This window comes from Heloderma suspectum, chromosome 2 (genome assembly GCF_057233095.1).
Source record: "Heloderma suspectum isolate Gila_16-S chromosome 2, 16-S_ref, whole genome shotgun sequence".
In the NCBI taxonomy this organism is placed as follows: domain Eukaryota; kingdom Metazoa; phylum Chordata; class Lepidosauria; order Squamata; family Helodermatidae; genus Heloderma; species Heloderma suspectum.
Window position 1 is genome coordinate 75,262,574 of NC_139459.1, and position 12,198 is coordinate 75,274,771.

General features: G+C 45.4%; 1 protein-coding gene across 1 annotated transcript in view; it reads left to right on the forward strand.

Moving 5' to 3' along the window:
• The window catches only part of LOC146352371 (aminopeptidase Q-like), a 91,729-nt gene extending 79,900 nt beyond the window's left edge, over positions 1-11,829 (forward strand). Inside the window, exons 19-20 of the mRNA XM_084833916.1 lie at positions 9,111-9,174; positions 9,586-11,829. Coding sequence (XP_084690042.1) covers positions 9,111-9,174; positions 9,586-9,699 — 178 coding nt within the window. The 3' untranslated portion in view covers positions 9,700-11,829. The remainder of the gene's footprint in view (positions 1-9,110; positions 9,175-9,585) is intronic.
• The last annotated feature ends 369 nt before the right edge of the window (positions 11,830-12,198 follow it).

Consider the following 12,198-nt stretch of genomic DNA (forward strand, 5'->3'; position numbering starts at 1 on the left):
ACCAGTACTGCAGTGCCTTCTCCAAACAAGTGAAGAAAAATTACTCTGATCTGCTAAAAGCCACTTTGTGGAAAAGAGCGTTAGAGTCCAACGAGTCCCTAAGAAAATGGCAGAGGCTATTGTTCCTTCACAGCTGGCAGTTCTTCTTCATGGTCTCTGTGCAACACACATATGGGCTCTGCGCCTGCGCTGAGACTCATTCGGGAAAATTCCAAGCTGAAGAGTTTTGGTGGGAACCCCTCCCCCACCATCTCTGGTATATATAGAGTGGGTTCCCACCTTCCCCTCAGTTCCTTTTCGACTGCCTTAGCTTACATCGTGGGGAACTTCTTCGACATTCTGTCAAGCTGTTTTTTCTATATCTTCCTTGCCTCTTTTCTTTCTTTATCTTTTTCTTTATCTAAAAAAAGAGAGAAAAAGAGAGAGAGAAGAGAGAGGAAAAAAGGAGAGCATTTTGGAGAGTGTCGATCGCCTCAGTGGTGACGCATTTTTTCTCCTCTGGCTTATGGCCCAAAAGCCTCCGTTCAGAAAGTGCACAGCTTGTGACAGTAAGGTGCCCTCTTTGGACAGTCACTCAGTCACTCCTTATGCCTAATCTGCTTGGGAGAATCCCATAAAGTTGAATCTTGCCACAACTGCCAATTGCTTTCGAAGCAGGCTCTCAAGAATAGAGCAGGTTGACTAAAGGCGATCCTTTCAAGCAGTCGATATGCATAAGGCTCAAACTCCTCAAGAACAGCCTGCCGTTGCCCCCTCCACAAGTACAACGGGAGTGGCTCCTCCAGCTCAATCCTCCCCTCTCTCAACCACAGAGCCAGTTTGAGTGGATCCACCTACTCCGGGAAGAAACTATCTTGGTAGCTAAAAAAACTTTCAAAAAGGGCAAAATGCCCCAAACCGGCAGCGGATGCACCGGAGGAAAAGAGGAGAAAGAAAACCTCTAAACAGCAGGAGAAGGAGCAGGACGCCCCGCCTCCCCCTCCTCTGCTTGATTCTCCCATCCATGTTGTGGTTCCTTCCGCACAGGTGGTGACTTTGGATCCGACCTCCACGATCTTGGAGGGTGAGTTGAGGGACACACCATCCCCACCACCCATCCAGTTCAAACAGCTCCGGACAAGAGATCTAGGTCTCCAACGCCACACCGTTACGATAGTCAATCACTTCGGTATTGGCTGACACTCTCTCCTCAGCAGCCTCCTCGATACCGATCCCCGGATCAATATATGGACCATTGGCGGGGACAATACGACCGTGATCGCTCCTGCTCTCCATCCCATCCCCCCCCCCCATGGTCAGCAACATGATGCAGTTTGGAAGCTCAGGAGGGACCACAACCTTTTCCTGGATCGCTCCCATTACTTAGGAGCTACTTCGCCGTTACATGCTCCATTTTAACCCGGACAACGACCACGGTTCAAACTCCATGACACTTTTTGTCCCCCTCCTCCGGTACCGAGACGTTCTATGTCTCTAACGCTACACCAATCTGGCCAGGACCGTCAAGCTCTGCCGCTTCCGATTCCACCTCACGGTGCGACCGATATGGCACAGCGACCTGTCCCCTCACAGGAATCTGGTGAAGACTACCAATCCGACACCTCCTCCTATTCCTCGGTTCCCCCATTGATCTCATCCCCAGATGATATCATTGGGACACGCGATAGAGGTTTGCCTGAGGACATGGGGCACTTTTCTGAGCAAGTGCATAGAATGGCACAATCTTTGGGCATTAAGGTGCAACAGCCCCCACAACAACTCCATGACCCAGTGTTCGATGCCGTCACGGCAGACATGTCCACCTCGGTGGCCATTCCCTTTCTTCCAGCTCTGCTGATTTCAGTGCAACAGACATGGAAAACGCCTTCATCCTTGACCCCGATGTCTAAGAGACCAGAATCGATGTACAGGGTTCAAGAGATGGACGCTTCTTTCCTCTTTGCGCATCGAAAACCAAACTCAATAATAGTAGAATCTGCTCAGGGCCGCTCTCAAAAATCGCATGCCTCACCTGTGGATAAGGAGGGCCGTAAACTCGATATTGTTGGATGCCGCCTCTATTCGGCGGCATTGGGCCTTAAGATTTCAAACTACCAGGCAATGATGGCCAGGTATCAATTGTTCCTTTGGGAAAAAATGGATTCTCTCATCATGTACCTTCCTGGTGATCACTGCGACTTAGCCAGAATGTTCCACACAGGGGCGTCCAAACTCTCCCGTCAGCAGATCTGTACTGCTCATCATCAGGCAGACTTCAATGCCAAGGGGATGATGGGCGCTGTTGCCCTAAGGCGACATGCCTGGCTCCATTCTGCGGGCCTAACTCCAGAAGCTCGCTCTAGGATAGAGGATCTACCCTTCAATGGCAAAAATGCAAAAACAGACAAACAAATGGACTCTGTGCAGAAAGCCAGAACTACTGCTCGTAAAATGGGCATCGGCCAAGTCCAGCACCACCAACAACACCTCCCTTACCGTCAACGTTGCTGGTTCCCACAACACCAGACCTACCCCCCTCGACAACCTTGGGAATCGGGCACGCAGATACCCACAACAACAGCAACAAAGGAAAAGTTATTCCTTTCCCAAGTTCCAGCAAAAGACGAAAGGTGAGGGATTTTCTAAGCGTCGTCTTTGACTCCAAGCTCTCTCCCCTCCAAACCAACCATTACAAACCACCCTTCAGAGACCTCCTGAGCAAGTTCTACTCAACCTGGATGAGGGTGATGTCAGACAACTGGGTCCTGTCATCCGCCAAGGATACAAAATAGAATTCAACACCCCCCCACCACTGGGTTCAATCCAGACTACCCCACCCTCAAAGGTCCTTCAGGAAGAAACACAATCTCTCCTAAAGAAGGGTGCCATTCAACACGTTCATCCAACCCTCAGTACGGAGGGTTTTTTTCTCCAGGTACTAATGCGAAGAGAAAACTCTCTGGAAAAGACCCTGATTATGGGAAAGACTGAAGGCAAAAGGAGAAGGGGACAGCAGAGAATGAGATGGCTAGATAGCATCACCGATGCAATGAATATGAACTTGAGCACACTCCAGGAGAGAGCGCAGGACAGGAAGGCCTGGCGTGCTATGGTCCATGGGGTCACGAAGAGTTGGACATGACTGAACGACTGAACAACAACTTCACTGTACCGAAATGGGACATTGGCCTCCGTCCCATTCTAGATGTTCAGGACCTAAACAAATTTGTTGTTCCCAAGAGATTCAGGATGACAACCCTAGCCACAATTCTCCCACTTCTCCGAAAGGGTGCATGGTTTGCCACGGTTGATCTCGAGGATGCTTATTTCCACATAGCGATAGAACAGTCTCACAGGAAATTTCTCCACTTCGCAATTGGAGCGGAACTCTCCCAGTTGAATGTTCTGCTGTTCAGTCTCTCAACAGCCCCATGCATATTCACAAAGTGTATGGCCATGGTTTGCTCTTATCTCCGCCTCAAGGGAGTAGAGATCTACCCATACCTCAGTGATTGGCTGCTAGTGGACTCCTCTCAGGAAGCCCTATCGCGTGCTGTTGTGGTTGTCCTGAACCTCCTTCGAGCGTCCAGACTAAGGATCAACAGGGAGAAATCCCGTCTGACCCCCACACAAACAGTTCAATTCATAGGGGCCATCCTCAACTCCAGAGCTGGCTGGGTGTAGCTTCCTGCAAGTCACGTCAAAAAACTCGTTGCACATGCCACTTCGATATTTCTCGATCGCCGTGCCAGGGCACGTGATATTCAATGCCTACTCGGTTGTATGTCAGCGACAGTATCAGTTATAGAATGGGCCTAGCTCCAGATGAGACCCCTCCAACGCTGTTTCTTCCAAACCTTCGACTTGACTGACAACCACCTCCTTGTCACACTTGCGGTACTGGAGGAGGTTGCCCTCAATCTGAAGTGGTGGATGGACCCCAAACATCTGAACTAAGGGATGCAATTTCTTCCCACTCCATCCAGAGTCCTGACTACAGACGCTTTCTTATTGGGCTGGGGAGCACATTGCGAGCACAGGGTTTTTGGTCACCCACAGAAATGCTCTACCACATAAACTTCCTGGAGTTGATGGCAGTTTGGAAAGCCTTCCGCACCTTCGAACCTCACCTCCAACATCGACACATCCAAATCCCCACAGACAACACCACAGTTCTTTGGTACCTAAACAAGCAAGGCGGAACACATTCCCCCTGCCTCCTTTCCCTCAGTCTGGACATTTACCACTGGACAATTACAAAGAGCATTTGTCTGACTGCTCTCCACATAGCGGGAAAAGACAATCTCTTGGCAGATTCTCTCAGTCGCCTCCTCCAATGCTCCCACGAATGACAGCTCGCTGAGACAGCCCTGCAGCTGATATTCAGGCGATGGGGTCGCCCCAAGATTGATCTCTTTGCGACTCCAGAGAACATGACCTGCAGACATTCCTGCTCCAGGGTGAGAGCCAGTCGAGGATCGCTAGGCGATGCCTTTTTCCTGGAAAGGAAGGATCGCCTATTCTACCTCTTTCCTCCATTCCCTCTCCTCATGAAGGTGATCTCAGAACTCAGACAGGAAGCCACAAACTGCATACTAATCGCCCCTTGGTGGCCCAGGGAACCTTGGTTCAAACTGCTGAGAGATCTGTCACAGGGACTCTACCTACCACTCCTGCAGATAGACACTGTAATTTCTCGGGACCAAGGTCGAATTCTCCATCCTGATCTCCACACCCTGAACCTCACAGCATGGAGGATCCAGCCCCTGGGCATTACTCCGTACTGATCCTGGTGGCAGTACAGGCCATTCTCGATGCGGCAAGAAGGCCATCTGCGCACCACTCATACTCAGCTAAATGAGCTTCATTTGTGAAGTTCACGACGGACAGCAACTGTAACCCCAATGACTGTCCTCTTACAGATATTCTATGCTTTCTCCAACACTTACACAGTAAAGGACTGAAATATTCCTCCATCTGAATATATGCCTCGGCGATTTCTGCGATGAGGGGTCATATCGACGGGTGCTCCATCTTCACTCATCCCTTATGCAAACAATTCCTGCAGGGACTTAGAAATTTGGCTCCCCCCCCCCATGAGAGACCTTGTCCCTCAATGGGACTTGTTGCTAGTGCTCAACAGTCCTACATCTCCACCATTTGAACCTCTTGCAGACTTGAGGCTGCTTTCCTGGAAGGTCACGTTCTTGGTATTGATTACAACCTCGAGAAGAGCAAGTGAGCTCTCCGCTCTACGAGTAGACTTACCTTACACCATTTTTCACAAGGAAAAGATGGTATTCAGGCCGGGCCTAGTTTTCCTCCCTAAAGCGGTGACAGACCTCCATGTCAGTCAGCTGGTTGTCCTCCCTGCTTGCTTTCCATCTCTGACTTCCGATTTGGAGAAGAGACTGCACACTTTAGATGTCTAGAGAGCTCTGGCCTTTTATAAATCACAGACAGAGTCTTTCCATAAGTCACAACGACTATTCCTATGCTATGGCGGACATAATAAAGGCTCTCCAGTCTCTTCTCAAAGACTAGCCTCCTGGATAGTACAGACCATTCGCTTGGTGTACCACCTCTTTGGGAAAGAGGTACCGCCTTGAATCAGAGCCCATTCAACAAGGGGAGTGTCGACTTCCTTGGCTTTTATAAGGGGTGTTCCTCTAGTGGACTTGTGTAAGGTGGCTACCTGGTCTAAGCCTTCCACTTTTATAAAGCACTAGAGATGTTCGGGCCCAAGCAGACTGTGCCTTCGGCAGGGCTGTGCTTTCTTCGGTACTGCAGTACCTCCAGTAAGTCAGCTAGTTATTTGCCCATATGTGTGATGCACAGAGACCACGAAGAAGAAAGTCAGGTTGCTTACCTGTAACTGTAGTTCTTCAAGTGGTCATTTGTGCATTCACACAACTCTCTCACCATCCCCACTTTGGTGTCAACATGATTCTTGGTACTGAGGTGTTCTTTCCCCCTGGTCCCGGACTGCTTGTGGTCTCAAGGAACTGAGGGGAAGGCGGGAACCCACTCTATATATGCCAGAGACGGTGGGGGAGGGGTTCCTGCCAAAACTTTTTGGCTTGGAAGTTTCCCAAACAAGTCTCTGTGCAGGTGCAGAGCTCATATGTGTGAATGCACAGATGACCACTTGAAGAACTACAGTTACAGGCAGCAACCTGTCTATATGAGAGGCAAAATACAAAAACTTCAGGACCAAACATCAGCTCTCATTGAAGGACACAACATCTGTCTTCATGGCACTGGTCTCCTCTCGGCTTCTCAGTTCCTTTTTGCTACATGCTCAAAACTGTCATTTGGGTAAGAAAGCTTTGCTCCTGAAACAATTCTTAGAAAGCTTTTTGAAATTTGTTTTGTTTACAGTGCTCCTAAAACTAAACCTAGAAAGCTTTTAAAAATGTATTTTATTTGTAATGATTTTGTATTTGGTCTGTGCTCTTCTATCAAATTTTAATCATGTAAAGATTGCTTAAGTTTTGAAAGTAAAAGATAAAAAGACACATCTGATCTCAGAGTCCTCTGTCTAAAACTTATCTGTGTTTTAAAACCAGGAATGTTGTAAACCTACAATTTCTGTGGTGAAACATTGTCCTGGGAAAATGGTGTGAGATACATTACCTGCTGGCCCATGATCAAGTAAAATACAGAAATCCTGTCGCATAAAATCCCTAGACAAGGACAAATCTGTCTCAGACTGTTTTCTTTCACTATGAATTATCAATAGAATAAAAGATAAAAAGCAAATGAGAGACACAAGGATATGCTTGGGAATGTGTTCTCAGTAGTGTATTTATTTACTGAAAGTGAATATACACTGTAGTGGAAAAGTCAGCACATGGTGCAAAAATATTCAAAACATAGTTAAGCAGGAGCCTATTGGCTTGGATCCAGAGTAGTCCTTCCGTGAATCTGTTTGTGGAAGGGACTACAATCCTGCAGAGGCTCCTCTTCATGGAAAGGGAAAGATAGTCACTTTGTGCCCATTTCTCTCTTGTCCATGCAGCAGCATCCGACGACATCATGCATGCTGTTTTGGAGGGTCCACCAAACAGTATAGGTTATAGGAAACTTATCTGTATATACAGGTGTGTTAAATATACAAACAATTATACGATACATACATACCGCCTGGTGAGAAACCAACAACTAGTTTAAAATTGTTGGCTTTATGTAGAATCTCTGCAATTATGAGATATTAGTTGTAATTGGTGATTATATGGGCCATAATTTGTGTTTATTTTTTCCACTGAAGAAGACCGTCTAGGTCAAAATGCATATGGGACAGGGGCATTGCAAAATTTGTATAGTCCGGTATAGATACCAATTATCATAATATGTGTGTAGGGAATACTTGAGGATGTTTATAGATCTTTTAAACTTTGCAATATTTATTAAAACCTTGTTTTTAATTGTATATTAGAATTGTTTGTATATTTAACATCTGTATATATAGATTGCTTCCAATAACCTATACTGTTTGGTGGCTTTTTTGTGTGGTTTAGGATATTACCTTTTTCTGCAAGTGTATTGGAGGGTCCACCAACCCTCTAGAGCAGATTTTTGTAGGAAGCAGAGGATGCAGGGAAGATGGATATTGCCTTCTCCTAACTACAGATGGTGGAGAATTCCGCCACGGACCTGCCCCCCCCTCGGAGTCCGTGGTGGAATGGAGCACTTGCCTCCGCACCGAATCCTCTTTGGCCGGATCCTCTGGCTCTCGAGTGCCAGTGATACGGCTGCCATGCCATATCGCTGGCTGAGGGGGATTGACTGTGGATGCAAATGGCGTCCAGTACGCCATTTGTGGCTGTAAAGGTCTTAGTTTAAGGTAAATGCAGCCGTAAATGCGATAGACTACACAAATATTTGCGTTGTCTTATTGCGTGAAAACCCAGGGATGCAAATAGCGTCCAGTATGCCATTTGCGGCTGTAAAGGTCTTAGTTTAAGCTAAATGCAGCCATTTACGGCTGCATTTACCTTAAACTAAGACCTTTACGGCCGCAAATGGCATAGTGGACGCCATTTGCATCCGCAGTCAATCTCCCTCAGCCAGTGATACGGCAATGGCGGCCGTATCGCTGGTGCAGCGGAGCCGACCAAAGAGGATTCCGGGGGGAGGAACGGATCGCCTCCCCCTGCGGGCAGATTCCCACCCGGACCAGCAGGTAGGGAATCCACCCATCCTGCTCCTAACTTTCTGCTCACAGCAACATTCGCTGAGCAGAATTCTGTTCACAGGGATATAGTGAACAGAACTCTGGATATAGCCCATTATTTAGAGTTAGTCTGTCAACAAGGAAATTGGCCATTAGTATGACAAATGAAATCTAACACTGAGAACTATAGCAAGCAGAAAAAATAATAATAGATGGATAGAATAGATACACGTGCATGCGCCTAGAATGCACACAAGACACAAGAATAATGAAAATATGGAAAATGTGATACTGATGTTAAAACAGACCATTCATTCCCTTTACAGAGTGTAGCATTCGAGATCACAGGAGGGCAGTCTATGGGCTCCATACTGTCCTTGGCTGTTCTCTGTGCAGCCTGTGGAGCCCCAGGATGCCCCACCCACTTTTCCACCAACATCAGCTGAGTAGCGGGAGAATGGCTACTGTTCTGGCACTGTTATTATCGGGAACAACAAACTTCAACTAGATCACTGGGGTGGGGGTTAGGTTCACCCCCCCCAAAAGTCCCAATGCAGCCAACACTGTTTGTTCATTTGTTGCTAATATCAGCAGGGAAAAAATCTTTTAACCTCACCCTGCAATCCTGATGCAGCCAAGGCTGTTTCTCCACTGCTGATAGAAGCGGGGAAACAGCTTCATCATGATTGCCAGCAGGCATGGTTGGGGGAGGCTTTAACTTTCCCTGCAGCCATTCTGATAAAGCCAAGATAATTATTTCCATTTTGCTTCTGGAGTGTGTGTGTGTGTGTGTGTGTGTGTGTGTGAAAGAGAGGGAGAGAGGGAGAATGGAAGACTGATGAATGAATGAAAGGGAGAGAGAAATGGTGTCATCTCTTTCAAATACTCTTGGCGTAAACTTAACATCTTTTCAAATGTTTTCTCCCGTATGAACTCATATCACTTTCTGTTACAGGGCTGGATTTGAAGAATTACATGCTTTCATATCATCTATCCGTACCAACTTACAGGACCAAATAGTAAGTAGAATAATTGAACCATAACATAATTAAATGATATAGAACAGTTGCCCTGAAATGAAAAGAATTTGAGCCCTTAGAAAGCATTATCTTTTATATCAAAATGTGTGGACTATGGCACAAGGGGCTGAAGGCAGAGGCACCTTCTCCAGGTAGAACTCCTGCTTGCATGCAGTGCCTCCACCCAATTTCAGGGATCTCCCTTCCATAGTTGATTTACGTATGGGCAAGTGTATTGTGAATTCCATTCATCTGCCTTATGCAATTCCTTAGTGTTTCCTTTCAGTAAAAAGGTAAGGGATAAGGGTTTTGGAAGAGGCTGAAATATATGAACGATGTTAATCATAACATTAATGAAAATGCACAACTTTGAATACACCTGCGGACTAACCATATGTATCATTATTTTAGATTCAGCTTTTTCTTGATACTGGTATATTAATACCAACAAAACATGAAAATGAAGAAAGAAAACGGTCAGTGACTAAAATGATCACATGGCTAAAGAAAAATATGGATGACTGACATTTGGAAACTCTTTCAAGTATCTGGGTTTTTTTTAAGTGACATGGTGCCATCTTCAGGGGGCTTTTTTGGAAGGAACACTTATTATGTGTGTGTAGAAAATAATGTAAGCTCATGTTTCAAATGGAATTGATCTTGTGATATGCTGCCCATTGCAAAGCAAGCTACTCTGTTGTCAAAATGATCAAATATCTACCCAAGACATTGCCAGGCAAAACACGTTTGCATATCATAGTGAATTCTTCCTGTGTAGGAATGCACTTAAAATAACTGGGCTTAGACAAAGGAAAAAGGAACTAAAGGCATATTTTGACATGGTGTCCAACAAACTGATTGAAGCAAGCTGTAGTGATTGAAATGAAATTAGAAGAAGCTATTGTCTTGTTCTGTGGCCCATTTGTTATGTAATGTGGGACATGGCATACACATTTTTTGAAGTTCTGCTTTCTTACCTTGATGATGATGATGATAAAACATAATTCATAGGGTTACCCTAAGACTATACAACATGTCCTCCTGTTCTTTGCAGACAGTGGTGCATAGATCTGCAAAGCTTATTATTTTAATAATAAAGATTTTGCTACAAAAATATATTTAAAATCACTTGGAAAAGCCTCCAGATATTTATCCCTCTGAGTGTATTGTTAGGCCTGTTACACAATCCATATAGCACACAGTTCATTAGTGTTCAAGCAAGGAATATTTGTTTGTGCAATATGGACTTACTATTTACATATAAAAATGGAATTGCTCTGACAAACCAAAGCGTTGGTGTTCCAGTTTAATAGCCGACAGGAAAAGAGTGAAAACCTGTAAGGGAGAAAAAGACAAAGAGCATAATCCAGCACAACTGTCCATGCACTTAAGCATACTTAACCCTTTGCTGGATTTTAGCCAAAGCATCAACAAGCAAAACAGGAAACTATAATGCAGGGTTATAGAAAGATAGCTGGAGATATGAAAAGCTCTTCTCCTGATTCTCTGACTATAGCACAACGGGGGAAAGGCATGTATTTGTCATTTCCCAAGTTCCCTTTTCACTGCTGCTATGGCATGACAGACACCTCTAAGGTAGGGTATACAATATGCCAAGGATGAGCAACCTGCAGCCCTGGGGCTGGATGTGGCCCTCTCCCTAATTTCAAAAGCCCTCTGCATGCAATTGCAAGAACAAACTGCCCCTTCCCTGGCAGGCTGCTGAGTGGGAAGGAAAACGGGGGTGGGGGGAAAAGAAGGTAGCAGAAAGAGAAAAGGGATGACCCAGCCACATTTGGCTTTGGCCTTGCCTACCACCAGCATGTGGCCCCTGGCAGATTACCCACAAGGGAATGCAGCCCTGGACAGAAAAAAAGTTGCTTGTTCCTGCTATATACCAATAGCAAAACCATTATCTACATTAAGTGTGGCTCCGTATGTAGTCAGAATGGCACCATCCACACACAAGAGGGCGATACCAGTAGGCTTGGAGAAACCCCAAGGTTTACAGTACAAAAAAATTGTTGGCACCTACCCCCTCTGGAGGTAGGGGAATGGAATGGAGCATCCTGGAAAAGACTCGGCACACCACACTGCAACATTTTGTTGCAGGTCCCACTTGTTGCCTAAAATTCTTCATCAGGCAATTATTAGCTGCGTGGGGCAATTATTAGCTGCAGACTAGTATGATGAGCTCACTTTTCTCAGGATGGACAGTATATGTCTAGAGAAAATATGGTTGCATATTGATTGTGTTAGCTGTTATCCTCTATAAAAAGTTATAGCAACTTTGGAATACTGTCTATATTCAAAGGGCTTGTTTACCAACTTCTCAAGGAGTTACCCAGATCGCAAGCCATGTCAGTGTAGTCGAAAAGGGATCTAGCACCCTCACCAGAGAATGTATTGCACATTGGGCTGAAGAAGGTTATTGGGTGCCTAACTTTGAATTCTCATATTGTAAAATTCCATGTGGATGGAATTTCATATGAAAACACTCCTCCCTTTCCCAGTTTACACATAAATATTTTTCCTTTCTTGTTCATTAAAAACATTAACATTTTGTGAATACAAGTAATTTTTATTGAAATTGCTATTGTGTAAATGTTTACAGTGCAATTTTAGATAAGAAAATATATTTAACATGCCAATGATACTCGTTTTCTGTGTGCTGTTTCTTAGTAATGGTGTTGTACCTTTTACAAAATATATTATCTTTTGCTGCCCTTTCGCTGAGCATTTGGAAGTTTAGGGCATTCTGGACTTCCGGTTGGAACGAATGTCGCTCTGGTAGCATCCCACGGGCGCTCCGTGGGAGCTTTCTCAAACAGCTTTTTAAAAGGTCAAAAAACCTTTTCATTCTCCCCTGGAATTAAAAGGGGGGGCAAGGCAACATCTGGATAATATCTTGGAGAAAAGTACCCCCCTCGAGATAGTGGGGGGGCTGGATTCCAGGATTATTTCTCCACAGCTTTACCAATGCAAAAAGCTGTACTGAGACTCCTATTCATAGGAGAAAACAGG